Source organism: Mobula birostris, chromosome 6, assembly GCF_030028105.1.
Source record: "Mobula birostris isolate sMobBir1 chromosome 6, sMobBir1.hap1, whole genome shotgun sequence".
NCBI lineage: Eukaryota > Metazoa > Chordata > Chondrichthyes > Myliobatiformes > Myliobatidae > Mobula > Mobula birostris.
This window is the reverse complement of record NC_092375.1, coordinates 4,731,739-4,755,123: the sequence shown is the minus strand read 5'-3', so window position 1 is coordinate 4,755,123 and position 23,385 is coordinate 4,731,739. Positions and strand designations below refer to the sequence as shown.

Here is a 23,385-nt window from a genome sequence, read left to right as displayed (position 1 = left end):
TGTTAACTGTTTATTCCTCTCTACAGACGCTGCCTGACCTGCTGAGTTCCTCCAGCATTTTGTGTATGTTGCTAAGGATCTCTCAATGGCTGGAACTAGAACTGACTAATGTGGTGGGTGGTGCCATCTCCCTTTCCCAGTCCTGAACTGGGTTATAATGCACTTCAGATGTCTCATGAAGACTCCTCCGGTCCAGGTGACTTACCTACAGAACCTTCTCTCTAATTATGGTATGGTAACTTTACACACTTCATGGAAGTAGCACTTTCTCTTTCCTTAGCAAATTCCTTTCCTGAATTCCCAAATGAGACACAGTGGATCTCTCTTGGGGCGCTAGATGGAGTAGGTCGCATTTTGGCTTTGCTCTGTTCATTTTTCAATCTTCTTACCACCCTTTTACTCAAATGTGGGTGGTGTTTTGAATTCCTTTTTCATTGGAGACTAGCCTTCAAGAAAGATGGGGATAGGAAAATGTCTAGATAGCTTTCTGGCTGTCTATTGACCAGATTTCGAGCTTTTTTTTTTGGGGTGGGGGTGGGATTATTTTTAGTTTGATTTTTTTCCATCTGGACTGATCCAAAACTACAAATATGTCTGAATTGTCGTAACTTCCGTTTCCTCTTTAAACCATTTTCCCGTTTCCTGATTCATGAGTTTCCTATGCAGTAAAGTTAACCCTTTACATACCATATGGTTTATTCAAGTACAATGGATAATATTATTAACTTTGTTTCATGGAATACGAATGGTTTGAATCATCCTATTAAATGGAAGAAGATTTTTAAAGATAGATTGAACGCTCAGATTATCTTTGCCCAGGAGACTCATGTAAGGAAGGAGGGAGGATAATCAGCATTTTTTTTTTAGGTTTTGGAAAGACTAACAACTTCACTCTAATTCACAGGCTAAGATGAAAGCAGTCTCTATTTTTATAGATTCCTCGATTTCATTTGTTCACTATGAAACAACTTCAGACCCAAATGGTAGATTTCTGTTAATTACTGGTTTACTTTATAACCAAAAAGTTGTTATGTTTAATATCTATGCACCAAATATCAATTATCCTGAATTCTTTAAGCATTTATTTGCATCTCTTTCTAATTTAAATGAATATACATTGATAATAGGCGGAGATTTTAATTGTTGCCTGAGTCCCTCGATGGACAGGTCTGTGCCTAGTCAGGTACTTCCAAACAAATCCGCTATTTTTATCAATTCCTTTTTGGTTGACTCCAGAATTTTAGAAGTTTGGAGGTTTTTCATCCTAACGATAAACGTTCACATTCTTTTCTCATGTATATCATAATTACTCCAGAATTGACTACTTTTTCATTGACTCTCGATTAGTTTCATCTGTTACTGCCTGTGAGTACGATGCAATTGTCGTCTCTGATCATGCGGCCCTGAAACTAACAATCAAATTAACTGATGTAACTTTCAGTGCTAGACAATGGCAGTTCAATTCTACTTTGCTTCAGGACTTAAATTTTGTTAACTTTATTAAAGAACAGATTGCCTTTTTCTTCTCAACTAATTTTACGGAAGAAATTTCCAGTGGGATATTATGGGACACTTTTAAAGCATATATCCGTAGGCAATTATTCCATGTTCTGCTAGACTGAAAAAATGAATTAATAATGAAATATATACATTGGTTGATAAGATTAAAGAAATTGATAAAAAATATTCTGTTGCTCCTAATTTGGAGCTTTACAAAAAGAGAGTTGAACTTCAGATGCAACATAGTTTGTTATTAACATCCCCAATTGAAAATCAATTGCTTAAATCTAAGAGTCAATTTTATATACATGGTGATAAATCGGGTAAATTACTGGCCAACCAATTGAAAGCTGCTTCGGCTAAATGTCAGATTATTAAAGTTCGTAAACGGGATGGTATTTTGACGGTTGATCATGATGAAATTAATAAATCTTTTCAAGAATTCTATACCTCTTTATACCAATCAGAATTTCCTGACGATTCTACCATAATGCATGAATTTTTAAGAAGATTGAATATTCTGAAATTACCACTTAATGTTTAACATTAGATGCATCTATTATGGAAGAAGAAATAAAGAAAGCAATTTCCTCGATGAATTCTGGTAAAGCACCCGGCCTGGATGGGTATACAGTAGAATTTTTAAAATCTTTTTCAAGTCTACTTTCTCCTTGGTTATGTAGAATTTTTAAGGATGCCTTGCTAGTGGGTAAATTACCACAATCTTTTTATGAAGCATCTATTTCTTTAATTCCTAAAAAAGATAAAGACCCCACTGAATGTGCATCATATAGACCTATATCCTTGATAAATGTGGACTCTAAAATTTTTTCCAAAGTATTAGCAATTAGATTGGAAAATGTATTGCCACATATTGTTTCTGATGACCAGACAGGAGTTATTAAAAATCGTTATCCGTATTTTAATGTTAGGAGGTTGATGAACATTGAATATATTTCCTCATCTAAAACTCCAGAATGTGTTATTTCACTTGACGCCGAGAAGGCGTTTGATAGAGCTGAATGGGAATATTTATTTAACATCCTTGAGAAATTTAATTTTAGCCCAAAATTCATATCTTGGATTAAATTGATATATCATATACTTCTGGCTTCTGTACTTACTAATAATCAGAGATCCCCCTTTTCTAGGCTTTTTCAAGGTGCTAGACAGGGCTGTCCTTTCAGCTCTTTACTATTTGATATCGCCTTGGAGCCCTTGGCAACCGTTCTTCGTGATTCACCCAATCTATTTGGCATTATTCGTGGGAATGAGACTCATAAGGTATCATTATATGCAGATGACCTGTTACTATACATCTCTAATCCAGAGAAATCCATCCCTGCAGTAATATTACTACTTGCTCAGTTTAGTAGTTTTTCTGGTTATAAATTGAATCTTAATAAGAGTGAGCTTTTTCCATTAAATATGCAAGTTCCAATCTATAAACAACCTCCATTTAGACTGGTTACTAATCATTTTACTTATTTGGGTGTTAAAATTACTAAGAAGCATAAGGATCTATTTAAAGTTAACTTTTTACCCTTAATTGATCATGTTAAACAACTATTAACGAAATGGTCCCCATTGTCCCCATCATTGATTGGTCAAATCAATGCTATTAAGATAATTATTTTACCTAAATTTCTGTATCTATTTCAGACGGTACCAATTTTCATCTCTAAATCCTTTTTTGATATTATTACTGATTCTAAAATTTCTTCATATATATGGCAGAATAAAAATCCTAGATTAAGAAATATTTACAGAAATCAAAAAAGGATGGTGGTTTGGCATTGCCAAACTTGAGATTCTATTATTGGGCAATTAATATTTGATAACTAACCTTCTGGACGCAAGATTTGGATGAAATTTAATGTCCACGATGGGTGAACCTTGAGTGTGAGTCTGTACGTCGTTCTCATTGGCTACTATTTTAGGGGCTTACTAAACTGAATAAACAAATTCAAGCAACACACATCAAAGTTGCTGGTGAACGCAGCAGGCCAGGCAGCATCTCTACGAAGAGGTACAGTCGACGTTTTGGGCCAAGACCTTCGTCAGGACTAGACAAATGATTACTGTGCTCCAATAATTAAACATACACTACAAATATGGTTTCAATTTCATAAATTTCTGGGATTAAATTCATCCTATCAAGTCCTATTATATCCAATTTTTTCTTCCAACCATCCAGAACTGATCAAGCCTTTCTTTTATGGAAAACGAAGGGAGTAATATGTTTTCGTGATTTATTCATGGATAATTGTCTCATGTTCTTTGAAAAGTTGTCTAATAAATATAATTTGCCTAGGTCACATTTTTTCAGATATTTACAGATTAGAAAGTTTTTGAAGGTTATTTTACCTACTTTTCCGATATAACATCAAATTGAAATTACAGAATTTTTTTTAGGTTTAAACCCCTATCAAGAGTTTAATAGCAATTGTTTATGATTTAATTACGAAAATACGTTTAGGTATGTCTGATAAAATTAAGAATGAATGGGAAAGAGAACTTCAGGTATCTTTACCCATAGAGAAATGGGAGAATATTCTCCAACTAGTTAACACTTCTTCAATGTGTGCTAGACACGCTTTGATACAACTTAAGGTGGTTCATAGGGCCCATATGTCCAAGGATAAGTTAGCTCGTTTTTATTGCCATATAAATCCTGTCTGTGACAGATGTACTTCTGAGGTAGCTTCCTTGACACATACGTTCTGGTTTTGCCCTCTTTTGGAAAAATATTGGAAAGACATTTTTGATATTATTTCAGTAGTTTTGCGTATTGATTTACAACCTCATCCTATTGCTGCAATTTTTGGATTACCAATGATAGACTTTATTCATGTATCCCCTTCAGCTTGTCGTTTGATTGCATTTGTTACATTAATAGCCAGAAGATCCATTTTATTTAAATGGAAAGATCCTAATCCCCTACTACATTTCAATGGTTTTCCCAAACTATAACATGTTTAAACTTGGAAAAAATTAGGAGTGGTATCACTGATCCTTTGGTTAAATTTGAAGAAACTTGGAGGTGATTTATTCAATATTTTCATGTGATGTAAGTTGACCTTTTCCGAATCCTTTTTAATAACTTTTTGTTTGTGTATAGAGCAGTGGAGTTAATGACAAAGAATGATTTTAACCGATGAAATATGGCAGCCCAGTTTCTGTTTTTTGTTTTGTTTTGTTTTGTTTTGTTTTTTTAGTGTAGGGGGTAAAAACTTTTTTAAAATCTTTTTCCTGTTCAGTTATTAAGAGATTGGGAGGTTTAAATTAAATATGTTACTTGGCGTCTGTGTCAGTATACGTTAACCGTTATTAGTGTAATCTCGATCTCTTTGTATCATTATCATTGTTATGTTTATCAATTTGAAACTCAATAAAAAAGATTGGAAAAAAAAAGACACGGTTTTCACCAGCTGATTTGAGTTGTAGACATGAGATAAAGAGACAGACATTCAATGTTTCTGGAGAAACGCCCAGACCGCAGGAATGCACACTCAGTGGCCACTTTATTAGATACCCCTGTATACCCTCTTGTTCATGCAAATATCTAATCAGCCAATCACATGACAGCAACTCAGTGCATAAAAGCATGCAGAGATGGTCAAGATGTTCAGTTGTTGTTGAGAGCAAACATCAGAATGGGGAAGAAATGTGATGTAAGTGACTTCAACATGGAATGATTGCTGGTGTCAGACAGGGTGGTTTGAGTATCTCAGAAACTGCTGATCTCCTGGGATTTTCACACACTACAGTCTCTAGAGTTTACAGAGAATGGTGTGAAAAACAAAAAAAATTAGTGAGTGACAGTTCTGTGGGTGAAAATGCTTTGTGAATGAGAGAGTTCAGAGGAGAATGGCCAGACTGGTTCAAATTGACAGGAAGGTGACAGTAACTCAAATAGCCACACGTTACAACAGTGGTGTGCAGAAGAGCAGCTCTGAATGCACGACTTGTTGAACCTTGAGATGCATGGGTTACAACAGCAAAAGACCACGGTGACCATTAGCAGACATCCCACCTCTCCAGGAAGTTCCATGAGTCTCCCGCATATTGACAGCAGCTCCCTGATGCCCACAAATTATATGTTCTTATACACCGTATCCCCGAAATCGATTTTTTTGAGAGGGAGAGAGAGAGGGAGCTTCCTGATTGGTCTCTCTTCGTGCTAAGTAGACCTATCAGTTTTCTCTGTGGGCGGGCTTTACAGTCGACCTCAATAATGACAGTGTTGCTCGCTGCACTGTTTGCAACAGTGACTTTTCTATTGCCCATGGTGGGTTAAAATGTAAACGACATGTTGAGGTAAACAGGTGTCATTCGTTCATTAGCATAGCTAACATTATTTAAACTAGCTGGCTAGCTGCTAAGGAGCTACACTATTAATGTCCTACGTGATGAAGCCAAACTCCCTGTACACCTGCTTAAATGTGTAATAGAATAAACATGATAATATAATATAACATAAGTACATATTTTAATATCACATTTTCTGCATATACCCAACTTGGTTTACAGATTAGATAGATAGATAGATCCCGGTGCAATCCGGGTCATATTACAATCGAGGAACGTGTCTGTAGACCGAATACTGAACTGTTTGCTGTTGGACTTCGGCCACATTCCACCGAGATACAACACTGGGCGGCACGGGAGGTTGTTCCTACCTGTGGCCATCGAACTTGCAGCTCCTCCCTCAGACACCCTGAGCCAATAGACTGGTCCTGGACTTATTTTCCATCTGGCATAGTTTGCATTTTGTTGTTTGATTGTTTGTGGTTTTTGTATTTCTATATTTATGCTCTATTCTTGGTTGGTGCGGCTGTAACGAAATCCAATTTCCTTCGGGATCAATAAAGTATATCTATCTATCTATCTATCTATATACCCAACTTGGTTTACAGATTAGACAAAATCCCTAAACAAAGTATTACATACACCCTTGGAGGTCGACCGGGGGGGTGGGATATGAGGTTGCGGGGAGCGGGGGTGCTACCTCCCTGAAATGAGTTTTTGCAGGGTGGGATGCCTGCATTAGGTACAGGAGGTAAAGTGGCCACTGAGTGTATGTAGCCCCCAACCACATGCAATGCCGATCCCAATCCCAAGTAGCCCCGCCCGTGCTCCTGCCTGGGACAAACCAGCACCCCTATTCACGCGTACCACCAGCCCGCGGGCGCCCGCCGTGTGAATGGGATCGGGCCTCGCCCACACGGTTCATTGATAACCCCAGCGCGCAGATGACGTAAGGACGCTGCGGGGAGGGGGTGTGGTCAAGGCGTTGCCATAGTTTCGGTAAACAGAACAACGGTCGCGTTGATAGAGGGGAGAGGAAGGAAAAGAGAGGGTTCAAGGAGGAAGAGAGAGAGAGAGAGAGAGAGAGAGAGAGAGGGGGGAGGGGCAGGGGGACAGGGAGAGAAAGACAGGAGAGTGGGAGAGGAAAGGGAAGGAGCAGGAGAGAGAGGTTGAGATAGAGGGGAAGGAAAAGCAAGAGACGAGAAGGCCAGATAAAGGAAAAGCAGCTGTAGAAGTTTACAGAGAGAATCACAGCGGGAGATAGAGGGTAAAATCAGTGTTGTGGTGTGATTGAAGAAAAAGATAGAGGCATTAAGAGAGAAAAGGAGTGAGAAAGACAGATAAAAGAAGGAATGGGGAGCGATAGAGAGAGGATTAGAGGCAACAGGGAAGAATAAATGATTGACTTGGGTAGTTAAGGACACAGTGAAATAAAGGGAGTTTATTTGGGAAAGAGTGATAGAGAGGGATAAAGAAAAAACCAATAGAGAGGGGAATAGAGAGAAAGGATAGACTGAATAAGAGAGTAGTGGAAAGGAGTGTTAGAGGGCTAGAGGAAGACAGGACATAGTGTGAGGTCTCTGAGAGAGAGTGAGATAGGAAAAAGTGTGAGCTCTGACACCGAGACATTTGCGGTCCGAACAGGTGAGAGTGTGTGGCGGGAAACCTGAGCTAGCAGCATTATGTCACTGACTGAATCTGAGGATCTGGAAGAAGAACAGGGGCCTTATCTAGGGGTGAGTTTACTCATTGCTTAATTCCTGACTGATCAATCCATAGGGGTAGGCCAAGGAAGGGTCTCAGACTGAAAGGTCCATTATCCCAAACAACACACACACACACAAAATGCTGGAGGAACTCAGTCGGCCAGGCACCATCTGTGGAGTGAACAGTGGATGTCTCAGGGCAAGACCCTTCTTCAGGACTGGAAAGGATGAGGAGAAGTCAGAGTAAGGAGGTGAGGGAGGGGAAGAATAAATAAAAGGTGATAGATGAAACTGGGAGGGGGGGAGGAGAGAAGTAAAGAGCTGGGAAGGCAATTGGTGAAAGAGATAAAGGGCTAGAGAAGAGGGAATCTGATAGGAGAGGACATAAGGCCATGGAAGACAGGTAAGGGGGAGAAGCACCAGAGGGAAGTGATGGGCATGTGAGGAGATGTGATGAGAGAGGGTATCAGGAATGGGACTGATGAAGGGGGGCAATTACCAGACATCCGAGAGTCCGTCCAATAATCTCTTTGACCCTCTACCATCAGGCAGGAGGTACCGTAGCATTGGGACAAGGACTGTTAGGATGGGAAACAGCTTCCTCCCCCAAGTCGTGAGATGACTGAACTCCCTGCCACCAGCCAGGTCTCATCATGCCAGTAGCATTATACCGTTTACCTTTTTAACTTGTGAAGTAAATGCACCTCATTATTTGCTAACTGATTTGCGGTAAGATTACTTTGTGTGTGTGAGTTATGCGTACTGTGTTATGCAGCTTGGTGCAGAGGAACATTGTTTCATTTGGTATATACATGCGTACGGTTGAATGACAATAAACCGACCTTGAATGTTAACTGTTTATTCCTCTCTACAGACGCTGCCTGGCCTGCTGAGTTCCTCCAGCATTTTATGGGTGTTGCTAAGTGGTGCAGTCTCCCTTCCCCAGACCTGAACTGGGTTACTATGCACTTCGGAGCACACCTCTATCATAGAGGACTGAGATCAGCCACCCATTTCCCCTTTTTCCCTCCTCACCTTGACACAGTTCTGGCAGCAATCAAGACTGGAACTGTTTCAGAATCCGAATCAGGTTTATTATCAGTGACACCAGAGATTCTGCAGGTGCTGGAAATGTTGAGCAACTCACACAGAATGCTGGGGGAGCTCGGCAGGTCCAGCAGCGCCTATGGCAGTGAATAAACAGTCTATGTTTTGGGCTGAGACTGGAAAGGAAGGGGGCAGAAGCCAGAACAGTCAAGCCACGGTTTAAGAGCGTCAGAGGCAGAAGGGAGATCTGTGAGAAGTTGATAGGTGAGACCAGTTGAAGGGAAAGGTGAGTGGGTGAGGGAAAGGGGATGAAGTAAGAAAGGGATTCCTTCCTCTGGTTCACCTCCTTCCCTTTCTTCTATGACCCACTGTCCTCTCCTAATAGATTTCTCCTTAGGCCTTTACCTCTTTCACCTATAACCTCTCAGTTTATCACATCATCCCCATCCCCCACCCACCCACCTTCCCGCTCACCTGGTCTCACCTGGCACTCTGTCCCCTCCCCACCACTTTCTTATTCTGGCTTCTGCCCTCTTCCTTTCCAGTACGAATGAAGGGTCTCACCCCGAAATGTCGACTGTTTATTCCCTTTCTTAGGTGCTGAGTTCCTCCAGCATCCTGTGTCTGTTGCTCTGGATTTCCACCATCTGCGGAGTGCAGAATCTCTGGTGTGCGTGTTCCTCGACAGTGCTTTTCTCAGCCTTCCTTCTATGCAGAGCAGCATCTCTCAGAGTCAAACTTTTTAACCTGCTTGTGCCAATGGTTCTTATGCCAGGAATATGAAGGTGAGCGGAATGCAGATAACGAGAGGCATGGGCAAGGGAAAGCGGTGCTGCCCAGCGGGGACACCTATGAAGGATCCTATGAGCATGGCAAAAGACATGGCATGGTAAGAACGTCGCTAAATGGCTACTGTTCACACTGACGCACTGACAGGCACTTCGATTCAAAGGGCAAGCAGCACCAGCCCACACAGCGCCTGGTTAGTAGGGTCATTGGTCATTGTAGATTGCCCTGTGATGAAACTGGGGTGAAATAGGTGGGTTGCTGGGCAGTGTGGCTCCTCAACTTCACTCACCCCATCACCGAGCTGTTCCCACCACCTATGGACTCACTTTCAATGACCCTTCATCCCATGTTGTCAATATTTATTATTTATTTAGTCTTATTATTTTGGGTTTTTGTATTTGCACAGTTTGTTGTCTTCTGTACATTGGTTGTTTGTCCATCTAATTGTGTGAGGTTTTTCATCGATTCTATTGTGTTTCTTTGTATTTACTGTGAATGCCTGCAAGAAAATGAATCTCGGGGTTGTATATGGTGACATGTATGTACTTCGTTAATAAATGTACTTTGAACCTTGAACACAGCACTAGGATTATTCCTTTTAATACTCTGCATTATCATTGTTCTGTGTATGAAGAGTAGACTTTGTGGTGATTCTGATGGTATACAAAATATTGATTAAAAATTCATTGATCTTAAACATTAATCCTGTTTCGCTCTCAACAAACTCTGCTGAGTATTTCCAGCATGTTCCCTTTTATTCATTGTGGGCAGAATTCACTCCAGTTTGTGCTCAGCTCTCACACCAAGCCAACTCACTCAACCCCATTCCACCTATCTACATTCAAGCTCACTCAAACATGATTCTTTCCAGCCTTTCCCGCATAGTTTTACCCCATCCAAATCCCACTTCCCACCCTTTTCTCTACAACTTCATCCCATCCAACACAATTTCTGCTGCGTCACCTCAGAAGCAATCACTATTGCAGCTCAGGATGTTAGAGTTCAGAATTCAATTCTGGAGCTGTCTGTAAGAAATTTGTACATCCTTCCCCTGAGTGCATGGGTTTCATCAATGTCCTACTGATTAGGTTAATTGGTCATTATAAATGGTGCTGTGATTCATCACCATCATTATGTGCCATGTTGTATGACGTAGGTGATCATGCTCTTGAACCAAGATGGTTCTTGGCAAAGTTTTCTACAGAAGTGGTTTGCCATTACCTTCTTCTGGGTGGGTGGCCCCAGCTATTATCAATACTCTTCAGGGATTGTCTGCCTGGCATCAGTGGTCACATAACCAGGACTTGTGATGTGCACCAGCCTCTCACACAACCATCCACCACATGCTCCTATGGCTTCACGTGACCCTGATCGAAGGTGGGGGGTGGGGAGCTAAGCAGGTGGCTCACGGAGGGAAGGAGTGTCTTACACCTCATTTGGTAGAGACACATCTCCACCCTGCCACCCAATGATTAGGCTAGGGTTAAATAGATGATTTGCTGGGCAGTGGGCTCGATGGGCCAGGAGGCTGATTCCACACACTGTCTCTAAATAAAAATAATCTTCATCCCCACCCAAACCAGACCACGCAACACATCCAGATTTGGAGTTAATCCCATGTCTAAAGTACAACGCTGACCTGTGGGGGCTCTCTCATTACTCACAAAGCATGAGGTGATTACCCTCTCACACTCATAGTCAGGCTGTTGGCACCAGCTGTAAATGTCAATCCTATTTCAAAGACTCTGATTTATGTTGCAGGGAACATACAGATTTAAGAACGGAGCACGTTATGTGGGAGAATACTTGCAGAACAAAAAGCATGGACAGGGAATCTTCTACTATCCGGATGGGTCTAAGTACGAAGGTGATGTTTCATTGTCACATTATACAGCAAGCAGCAAATTGTGTGTATTTTACAGTAGGAAGGATTTTGAGGCTTTACCATTACGCTGCCTGGATTAGAGGGCATGTGTTATATTGAGAGGTTGGACAAGCTTGGGTTGTTTTCTCTGGAACCAGGGGAGACTGAGGAGAGAAATGATAGAGGTTTGTAAGATTGTGAAATGCATTGATAGAGGAGACAGGCAATATCTTTTTCCCAGGGTTATTAGAGGGCATGCATTTAAGGTGGTTGGGGGGGGTAATTTCAAAGAAGATGAGAGGGGCAAGTCTTTTACACAGAGATGGTGGATGCCTGTAATGTGGTGGTAGAGGCAGATACATTAGGGACTTTTATGAGGCATCTAGATAGGCACATGAATGTGAGGAAAATGGAAGGATATAGACATTGTGTAGGCAGAAAGGATTAGTTTATTAGCCATTTGATTACTAATTTAATTGGTTCAGCACGTCACTGTGTCCCAAAGGGCCTGTTCCTGTGCTGTACTGGTCTATCTTCTCTGTTAATCATCAGAACAGTGTAAAACAATAAACAGTATTGTGCTTCACTCACCCAAACTGAGCACCGTAACCGAAGTTCAAAGTGTGGGGGTGACACCATCTGTGTTCCTACATGAAGCAAGAATCAAGATTTAGGCCTCAACCATTCAATTCAGATAATTACATTTTGTTTCAACAAAATGAAATGGTGAGGAGCAGAGTCATCGTACAACATTGAGAAGGAGTGATCTGGTGTTGTAACACTATTAAAAGCTACTTTGAAGTGTGATATAGGCTGTAAAGCCAGAAGAAAGGAAATTGCAAGGCAGTTAGGCTGACTTCAGTGGTTGGGAAGAGGTTGGAGTCCATTATTAAGGAGGAGATTTCAGGGAACTTGGAGCCCCATGGTAACGTCGGTCAAAGTCAGCATGGTTTCTTTAAATGGAAATCTTGCCTGACAAATCTGTTGGAATTCTTTGAGGAAATAATAGGCAGGGTAGACAAAGGAGAGTCAGTTGATGTTGCTTACTTGGATTTTCAGAAGTTCTTTGACAAGGTACCACATATGAGGCTGCTAAATAAGATAAGAACCCATGATATTACAGGGAAGATACAGGAATGGATTGAAAGTTGGCGCTTGGCAGGAGGTAGAGTGGGAATTCTGATTGGCTGCTGGTGATCAGTATTATGCCACAGGGGCCAGTGGTGAGACCAGTTCTTTTCATGTTAGACCCTATGCCAATGATTTGGATGACAGAATTGATGTCCTTGTGTCTAAATTTGCAGATGATACAAAGTTAGGTGGAGAGCCAGAGAGTGTTGAGTAATCGGGGAGTCGTCAGAAAGACTGGGGTAGATTGGGAGAATGGGCAAAGAATTGGCAGATGGAATATAATGCAGGGAAGTACATGGTCATGCACATTGGTGGAATGATTAAAGGCATAGACAATTTTATAAATGGGGAGAAAACACAAAAATCAGAGGTGAAAAGGAACTTGGGAGTCCTTGTGCGGTATTACCTAAAGGTTACCTTGCAGATTGAGTCGGTGGTGAGGAAGGCAAATGCAATGTTAGCATTCATCTTGAGAGGGCTAGAATATATAAGTAAGAATGTAATGCTGAGGTTTTATAAGGCATTGGTCAGACCGCACTTAGAGTATTCTGAGCAGCTTTGGGCCCCTGTCTAAGAAAAGACGTGCTGGCATTGGAAAGGGTCCAGACGAGGTTCACAAGAATGATTCTGGGAATGAAAGGGTTAAGGTATTAGGACAGTTTGATGGCTCTGGGCCTGTACTCGCTGAAGTTTAGAAGAATGAGGAGGGATCTCCTTGAAACCTATCGAATATTGAAAGGACTAGATAGAGAGGACGTGGAGAGGATATTTCCTACATGGGTAAGTCTGGAACCAAAGGACGCAGCCTCAGAATGGAAGGACATCAATTAAGAGCAGAGATGAGGAGGAATTTCATTAATCAGAGGGTGGTAAATCTGTGGAATTCATTGGCATGGTCAGCTCTAGTGCCAAGTCACTAAGTATATTTAAAGTGAAGGTTGATAAGTTCTTGGTTAGTCAGGATGTTAAAGGTTGTGGGTTGAAAGCAGAGTTTATAGAAGTGAGGCAAAGCAGCATCAACTTCACGGACCCTATGCAGATTACAGAGGAGGTATTAGCTGTCTTGAGACAAACTAGGATGGATTACTCCAATTATTAGAAGGTATTACAGCATGTCTATTCACACACTCATATATCTGTTCCGTTGGAATACCTTCTAATAACATTTTCACTTTTGATATTAGGCTCATTGGCCTATAATTTCCTGGTATTTTTAAAGCCTTTCCTAAGCAGCAGAACAACATTGGCTATCCTCCAGTATCCTCCAGTATCTCACCCGTCACCAAGGATGATTTAAATATCTCTGCGAGGGTCCTGGCAATTTGTTCCCTTGCCTCCCATAGGGTCCAAGGGAGCATTTTGTCAGGCACAGGAATTATCCACCCTAATTTGCCTCAAGACAGCAAACACCTCCTCCTCTGTAATCTGTATAGGGTCCATGAAGTTGATGCCTCTTTGCCTCATTTCTATAAACTCTGTTTTCAACCCATAACCTTTAACATCCTGACTAACCAAGAATTTATCAACCTTCACTTTAAAGGTAGTCAGCATGACTTCGTGCAAAGTAGATCATGTGGAACCAATCTTATAGAGTTTTTTGAGGAAGTTACAAGGAAAGCTGGAGAAGGCAAGGCAGCGGATTTTGTCTACATGGACTTTAGCAAGGAATTTGACAAGGCTCCACATGGGAGGTTGGTCTCAAAGGTTCAGTTACTCGGCATTCAAGATGGGGTGGTAAGTTGGATTAGACCTTGGCTTTGAGGGGGGAGCCAGAGAGTGGTAGTAGGGGGTTGCCTCTCTGACTGGAGGCCTGTGACTAGTGGTGTGCCACAGGGATCGGTGCTGGGTATATTGTTGTTTGTCGTCTATATCAATGGTCTGGATGATAATGTGGCTAACTGGATCAGCAAGTTTGCAGATGACACCAAAATAGTGTGCAGTGGACAACTGGAAAAATGGGCTGATAAATGGCAGATGGAATTTAATGCAAACAAGTGTGAGAATTTACACTTTGATAGGACCAACCAGGGTAGGTCTTACATGATGAACAGTAGGGCACTACGGAGTACAGCAGAACAAAGGGATCTGAGAATATAGGTCTATCATTCATTGAAAGTGACATCACAGATGGGTCGTAAAGAAAGCTTCTGGAATATTGGCCTTCATAAATCAATGTGTTGAATACAGGAGATATGACGTTATGCTGAAGTTGTATAAAACGTTAGTGAAGCCTAATTTGGAGTATTGTGTGCAGCTTTGGTCACCTACCTACAGGAATGATGTACTGTAAATAAGGTTGAAGGAGTACAGAGAAAATTTACAAGTATGTTGCTGGGTCTGTAGGATCTGAGTTAGAAGGAAAGATTGAATAGGTTTGGACTTTATTCCCTGGAACATAGAAGATTGAGGGGAGATTTGATTGAAGTATACAAAATTGAGGAGTATAGATAGGGTAAATGCAAGCAGGCTTTTTCCACTGAGGTTAGATGGGATTACAACCAGAAGTCATGGGTTAAGGGTGAAAGGTGAAAAGTTTAAGGGGAACATGTGAGAAAATGTCTTCACTTAGAGGGCCGTGAATGTGTGGAATGAGTTGCCAGAGCAAATGATGCATGCAAGCTTGATTTCAACATCTAAGGCAAGTTTGGATAGGCAGTTTAAATGGTTTGGCATGGACTAGATGGGTTGAAGGGCCTGTTTCTGTGCTGTACTTTTCTATGACTAATGTATTTGAGAACGATAATAAATCAGCCATGATGGAATAGCAGAGAATAGCATAGCTGCTCCTATGTCATGTAGTCTTATGGTCTAAATATTTCTGTATAAAAAGCAAAATATTAGTTAACTTGCACCCCCTATGGACCAAGGCTAGAAAAATTATCGGGGGGGGGGGAAGAAAATGGCTGAACAGATAAACAGTCTAATGGAAAATATCAAGTCAAGGGTGACGAGGAAGTTAAAAAAGAATCAGTGTATAAAAGTAAAATTCTAGGGGCCGTAGATGGGATGAATGCACGCACAGTCTTTGTCCCAGCATTGGAGATTCAAGATTTAGGGTGAGAGGGGAGGCTTTAAAGAGGAATCTAATTGCAGCAGTTTCACACAGAGATCGGCCCGTCTGTGAAACGAGCTGCCAGAGGAAGTTTTTGGGGCAGGCACAATAACATTTAAAAGACTTGGATAGATAATGGATAAAAGGTACAGAGGGATATGGATCAATCATCTCATCCTCAGGACATCACTGCAGGAGTTCCTCAGGGAAGTGTCCTTGGACCAACCATCTTCAGCTGCTTCATCAATGACCTTCCTTCCGTCATAAGGTCAGAAGTGGGGATGTTCGCAGATGACAGTACAATGTTCTGCTCCATTCGTGACTCCTCAGATAGTGAAGCAGTTCATACCCAAATGCAGCAGGACCTGGACAATATCCAGGCTTGGGCTGACAAGTGACAAGTAACAGTCGAGCCACGCAAGTGCCAGGCAATGACTATCTCCAACAAGAGAGGCTATAACCATTGACCCTTGACATTCAGTGGCATCACCATCACTGAATCCCCTACTATCTACATCCTGGGGGTTACTGTTGACAGGAAATTGAACTGGTCTGGCCATATAGACACTGTGGCTACCAGAGCAGGTCAAAGGCTAGGAATCTTGCAGCGTGTAACTCACCTCCTGACTCCCCAAAGCCTGCCCACCATCTTCAAGGCTCAGGTCAGGAGTGTAATGGAATACTCGCCACTCGCCTGGATGAGTGCAGCTCCATCAACACTCAAGAAGCTTGACACCATCCAGTACAAGACAGCTCACTTGATTGGTAACCCTTCCACAAGCATCCAATCCCGCACCATCGACGGACAGTTGCAGCCGTGTGTACTGTCTACAAGATGCACTGCAACAACACACCAAAGTTCCAAAGGCAGCACCTTCCAGACCCACAACCACTACCATCTAGAAGGACGAGAACAGCAGAGGCCGATGAACACCACCCCTTGGAAATCCCCCTCCAAGTCACTCACTATCCTGACCTGGAAACATAGTGGCATTCCTTCATTGTTGTCGAGTCAAAATCATGGAATTCCCTCCCTAACAGCACTGTGGGTGTTCCTACACCTCAGGGACGGCAGCGGTTCAAGAAGGCAACTCATCACCACCTTCTCAAGGGCAACTAGGGATGGGAAATAAATGCTGGCTTAGCTGGTGACGCCCACATCCCGTAAATGAAGAAATAAAAATATTTGTGTGTGTAGTTTTTCATTGACTCTACAGTAAATTTTTATTTTGGACACCTACAAGGAAATGAATCACAAGGCTGTATATGGTGACATATGCACACTTTGGTAATAAATTTACTTTGAACTTTTGAACTTTGAAGCACAGCAAAAGGGACTAGCTTAAGTGGGAATCTTGGTCAGTATAGACCAGTTGGGCTGAAGGGCCTGTTCCTGAGCAGTTAGGCTCCAAGTAAGTGAGTTAGGATATTGCAGAAAAATGTGATTAATGTTGAGGGGTTACCTTAGTGGCAAAGCAGATCATTTTTTCAAATGGTGATTGATTGAAAGGTGTTGGTGTTCAGAGGGATCTTGGTGTCCTTGTACACGAAACACTGAAAGTTAACATGCAGATACAACCAACTATTATCTAAGCTAATTGTTGGAGGATTTGTACAAAAGAGTGAATCAGAATCTTGTTTATTAACACTGACATTTGTTCTTCTGAACATTGTTGGCACTGGAATGTGTGGCAACACTCGCAGGCTGCCCCAGCACAACCTTCTGAACCCAAATGACGCATTTCACAATCTGTCTCAGTGTACATGTGATAAATAAATTAACTGCAAAAATAGTGTAACAAACGAAGTATAATGAGGTAGTGTCCATGGGCTCACTGTCCATTCAGAAGTCTGATGGCAGAGGGGAAGAAACTGTTTCTGAATCATTGAGTGTGTGTCTTCAGGCTCCTGTACCTCCTCTCTGACAGTATTAATGCGAAGGGAACAGTTCTGTTTGCAATTATACCAGCTCCTGGAGACACACCCGGAATATTTTATGCAGGTATAGTCTTCCCCCTTTTGATGAAAGGAGCCTTTAATATGCAACACACAGCAAAGAGCTCAATGTCTCACTTGTGATCTAATGACACTTTTCTATGTGTGATAATACAGGGAGTTGGGCAAATGATCAACGGCATGGAGACGGAACTTACTACTATCCAAACGGTGATACATACAGTGGAGAATGGCTGGCTCACCAAAGGTAAGCCAAAGTCGTATCAGAAAATGCCCCAGGACAATTCAGGAAGAATGTTAAACTCTGAGCTTTACCCGTTCTCTCACAGCTGAGAACTGCTTGTCCTTGCCGACAACACCCAGGCACCATCAGTTTACAGGCATGTCACTCAGGGACTGAGGCTATTTTATTTCTGCGTGACTGTACAGTATGTTTACTGCTATCATCACAGTAAAGATGCTATATGTGCCTTGTGCTCTTTATGACTGTTACTACTGTCTTTTGCATCTTGACCCCAGAGGAACGCTGTTTCATTTGGCTGTATTCATGTATGATTGAATGATAATTGAACTGGAACTTTTCTGAATTTTCATTGAGCTCTGGGACAGGCAGAATATCATGTATTGATAGAGTTACAATAGTCCTACAATTGGCTCACCTGAGGTGGTTTTCTCACCTGCTCAAAAAAAAGATGACTCCATATGTACCTGCCTGAATCCACTTTCTATATGTATTCTAAATCACTGGACCTATTGGTGAGGGCCTCTGTTGGTCAGAGTTGACCATGGATATCGCGTCCTAGCTGTGTAGATATGCAAGCCAGGGCAATACAATATAGAGAGCAAGCTGATGCCCATGTAGCAAGCCTGCTCTCTCCACACATCTAAAGAACCCCAGAGGAACGGCAGAGACTGATATAGTTTGGTACCAGCAGTGTCGCAGGAGTTGCCAGTCAGTATTGAACTCAATGCTGGACTGCCTTAGGGACTCCAGCTCCGGATTTTTCCCTCAGGGCTTACTCCCGAAGCCTTCCCCGGGAGACGGTGTAGCCGCAAGGCAGCAGAGGTTTGAGATCAGAGTTTTCCTTCTCCTAGATGAGCTCCCAACCACGACTGATGAGCTCCATCTGCCCGAAGCAACTGGTTTTAAGGTGCCAGTACCCACCATTGCCCCTTCTCCTGAATCTCCCTATTTTAATGTTTCCATCAACTATGTTTACAATGCCATACTATTCGCATACTGTAGGTTTGCAGCTTTCAGACTGATTATCTATGTTGTGTGTAAATATGCTGAATAGTTGTGACCATCATGAGTTCCATCAGTCACACCCTCTCAGTTGCACACTTATGCTCTGTTTTCTTATGTGGAATATGACTGAGATTCTTGTAAAAGCATGCATACAGTTGTCAATTGGAATACAAGTTACAGCAGGAGGTAAAAATGCATGCTAAAAGGGCAACGTTACAATAGTCAAGGGGCAGTTCAATACACAGGTAGATTGTGAAAATCAGGTTGGTGCTGGGTTCCAGGAGGGGGGAATTTCTACGGTGCCTAAGAGATGACTTTTTAAAGCAGCTCGTGGTTGAGCCCACTAGAGGGTCAGATATTCTGGATTGGGTGTTGTGTGATGAACCAGAATTGATTAGAGAGCTCAAGGTAAAGGAACACTGAGGGGTAGACAATTATAAATGATGGAATTCACACTGAAATTTGAGAAGGAGAAGCTAAAATCAGATGTATCAGTGTTACAGTAGAGTAAAGAGAATTAGAGGCATGAGAGAGGAGTTGGCCAGAATTAATTGGAAAAGAACACTGGCAGGGATGACGACACAGCGGCAATGGCTGGAATTTCTGGAAGCAATTTGGAAGGCACAGGATATGTACATCCCAAAGAGAAAGAAGTATTCTAAAGGAAAGATAACACAACCGTGGCTAACAAGAGAAGTAAAAGCCAACATTAAAGCTAAAGAGTGGGCATATAAAATAGGAAAAAAATCTTGGGAAGTTGCAGAATTGGCAAGCTTTTAAAAACCAACAGAAGGCAACTAAAAAAAAGTCTAAGAAGGTAAAGATAGGGCCGGCTGGTGGCACAATGACATCGGTGCCAGACCTGGGTTCGAAACCAGTCAGGTCCTCTCCTGAGTACACTTTCCATCCGTGCCAGGTTGAGTGTCGAGATCGCAACTCAACCTCATAAAATAAAGGGAAAAATACTGCGAAAATGTCTGTGTGAGGAATGACGCGCCACACAGTCTCTCTCTCGCTTCGCGCCTTGTAAAAGCCATGAAAAAGACATCATCACGGACGCACGCACATGCACAGATGCGCACGCACGTAGACACATGCCAAAAAAAGAAGGTAAAGATAGAATACAAAAATAAACTAGCCAATAATATCAAATAATATATCAAAAGATTCTTCAGAGACATAAAGTGTAAAAGAGAGGTGAGAGTGGATATTACACTGTTGGAAAGCAATACTGGAGAGATAGAAATGGGGACCACGAAATGGTGGATGAACTGAATAAGTATTTTGATTCAGTCTTCACTATGGAAGACACCAGAAGTATGGTAGAAGTTCCAGGTGTTAGGCATCATGAAATGGCTGACATTAGCAATAACAGAGACCAGGTTCTTGGGGAAACTGGAAGGTCTGAAGGTAGTTAAGTCACCTGATCCAGATGGTATACACCCTTGAGTTCTGAAAGAGGTGACTGAAGAGATTGTGGAAGCATTAATAATCATCTTTCAAGAATTACTAGATTCTGAAATGTTTCTGGAAGACTGCAAAATTACAAATGTTATTCCACTTTTCAAGAAAGGAGAGAGGCAGAAGAAAGGAAACTATAGGCCATTCAGTCTGATCTCAGTGGCTGGGAAATGTCGGAATCAATTATTAAAGATGAGGTGTCAGGGTACTTGGAGACACATGATAAAATAGGCCATAGTCAGCATGGTTTTCTCAAGGAAAAATCTTGCCTGACAAATCTGTTGGAATTCTTTGAAGGTATAAGCAAGCAGGATAGACAAAGGATAATTGGTTGATGTTGTGTACTTGGATTTTCAGTAGGCCTTTGAGAAGGTGCCATTCATGAGGCTACTTGACAAGCTATGAGCCCATAATATTACAGGAAAGATTCTTCCATGGATAAAGCAGTGGCAGGAACTGTCTGTGTGGAGCTTGTACGTGGTCCCTGTGACCAGCTGAGACTCCTCTGGATGCTCTGGTTTCCTCCCACATCCCAAAGACCTGCAAGTTCATTGGTTAATTGGCCACTGTAAATTGTCCCTAGTGTTCAGATGACTGTAGGATTTGAGGTATAGTAGCTGATGAGAGTGAGGGAAAATAAACTTGGATTAATGCAGAAATGAGAAAATAATGTGGGATTAGTGTAAGTGGGTGGTTGATGGTCAGTATATATTTGATGGGCTGAAGGACCTGTTTCAGTGTTGTATCTTTGACTTTCTCCCTAGGTCATCTTCCATCCAAGTACTGGGCAGGCTTGGGGCTGCTTGTAAGGCCAGAAGACATGGGAGCAGAACCAGGCCCCTTGGCTGATCATCTGCTCCACCATTCTATCATGGCTGAATTGGTACCCTTCGCTACCCCATTCTTCCACCCTCTTCCCATAATTTTTGATGCCCTTATTAATCACGAATCTATCAACCTCTGTTTTAAATAAACCCAGTGACAGCCTCCACAGCTGTCTGTGGCAAGGAATTCCACAAATTAACCATCCTCTGGCTAAAGCAATTTTCATCGTCTCTGTTCTGAAGGGGCATCCTTCTGTTCTGAGGCTGTGCCCTCTGATCCTAGACTCCCCCACATCCTCTCCACATCCACTCTGTCTGTGTCCTCTGGTCCTGGACTCCCCACTATAGGAAACATCCTCTCCACATCCACTCTGTCTCTGTCCTCTAGTCCTAGACTCCCCCACTATAGGAAACATCCTCTCCACATCCACTCTATCTGTGTCCTCTGGTCCTAGAGTCCCCCACTGTAGGAAACATCCTCTCCACATCCACTCTATCTGTGTCCTCTGGTCCTAGACTCCCCCACTATAGGAAACATCCTCTCCACATCCACTCTATCTGTGCCCTCTGATCCTAGACTCCCTCACTCTGGAAAACATCCTCTCCATGTCCACTCTAATTAAGCTTTTCAATATTCAATAGGTTTCTATGAGATCACCCCCCCCCCCCACAAACCATTCTTCTGAACTCCAGTGAGTACAGTCCAAGAGCCATCGACTGATCCTCGTATGTTAGCCCTTTCATTCCCAGGATAGTTCTCGTGAAACTCCTCAGGACCCTCTCCAATGCCGGTACACCTTTTAGATAAAGGGCCCAGAACTACTCTTAATACTCCAATGTGATCTGACCAGTGTCTTATAAAGCCTCAGCATTACATCCTTAACTGTTAAACTGTGTGCTCATGGGAAACCTAATCAGAATATAACCATATAACCATAACCATATAACAATTACAGCACGGATACAGGCCATCCCAGCCCTTCTAATCCATGCCGAACTCTTACCCTATCCTAGTCCCACCGACCTGCACTCAGCCCATAACCCTCCATTTCTTTCCTGTCCATATATCTATCCAATTTAACTTTAAACAACAACATAGAACCTGCCTCAACCACTTCTGCTGGAAGCTCGTTCCAAACATCTACCACTCTCTGAGTAAAGAAGTTCCCCCTCGTGTTACCCCTAAACTTTTGTCCTCTAACTCTCAACTCATGTCCTATTGTTTGAATCTTCCCCACTCTCAATGGAAAAAAATCTAACCACGTAAACTCTATCAATCCCCCTCATAATTTTATACACCTCTGTCAAGTCCCCCCTCAACCTCTACGGTCCAAAGAATAAAGACCCAACTTGTTCAACCTTTCTCTGTAACTTAGGAGATGAAACCCAGGCAACATTTTAGTAAACCTCCTCTGTACTCTCTCAATTTTATTGACATCTTTCCTATAATTCGGTGACCAGAACTGTACACAATACTCCGGATTTGGCCTTACCAATGCCTTATACAATTTCAACATTACATCCCAACTCCTATACTCAATGCTCTGATCTATAAATGCCAGCACACCAAAAGCTTTCTTCACTACCCTAACCACATGAGATTCCACCTTCAGGGAACTATGCACCATTATTCCTAGATCATCTGTTCCACTGCATTCTTCAATGCCCTACCATTTACCATGTATGTCCTATTTTGATTAGTCCTACCAAAATGTAACACTTCACATTTTTCAGCATTAAACTCCATCTGCCATCTTTCAGCCCACTCTTCTAACTGACCTAAATCTCTCTGCAAGTTTTGAAAACCTACTTCATTATCCACAACTCCACCTATCTTTGTATCATCTGCATACCTACTAATCCAATTTACCACCAATTTCCCTCAGCTGCTCCAGGGTCCAGTTTGTACACTCTTTTGTGTCTCCATTTTGTCAATTGATGACTTAACACAAATTAGCAATGACAGAGCAACCCTCTTGCAGAACTGCACGGTGCCTCATCTGAAATCTTGTGCTCAGGGCTTGAAATTTTCATGGAGGCGAGAACAAGTGAAAAGTCTCAGGCAATGTACTGATTCAGTGTGTTATCTATATCACTATAAAATTGTTCTGAGTAATATTTTAAATGAAATATAATATTTTATTAAATAAAGTAAGTTAGTCCACACTTTACAAAGTCTTTCAAAGTATTTTCCTTGTGATAGAGGCCAAGTAACACAATATTAGCCCCCCCATGCTATGCTAACAGCATTGCAAAAGAATGCAAATCAAAATTTAAGAGTAATATTTTGCACAAGTAAAAACATATTTAGAAGCAACATCAGCCAGCTCAAATAGCACAGCAGCTCCACTGCAATAAAACATGCTTGATTTTCCTGATCATTAAAATATATTGTGCAACTTAAAGGTTTTCTTCCTTTTAAGTCTACATCTATGCAAAGAGAAAGAACGAGTTCAGGGCCAGTGTATTCCTGTAAAGGTCAAAACCAGGGTAAC

At 41.9% G+C, this 23,385-nt stretch overlaps 1 protein-coding gene across 2 annotated transcripts in view; it reads left to right on the top strand.

Moving 5' to 3' along the window:
* The first annotated feature begins 6,913 nt into the window (after positions 1–6,913).
* The window catches only part of rsph1 (radial spoke head component 1), a 34,172-nt gene continuing 17,700 nt past the window's right edge, over positions 6,914–23,385 (top strand). The window contains exons 1-4 of one of the 2 annotated variants that reach the window (XM_072259830.1): positions 6,914–7,547; positions 9,340–9,453; positions 11,115–11,220; positions 17,513–17,603. In XM_072259830.1, the coding sequence (XP_072115931.1) occupies positions 7,494–7,547; positions 9,340–9,453; positions 11,115–11,220; positions 17,513–17,603 (365 nt within the window). In that variant the 5' untranslated portion in view covers positions 6,914–7,493. The remainder of the gene's footprint in view (positions 7,548–9,339; positions 9,454–11,114; positions 11,221–17,512; positions 17,604–23,385) is intronic. The other variant, XM_072259831.1, reaches the window with a different exon arrangement.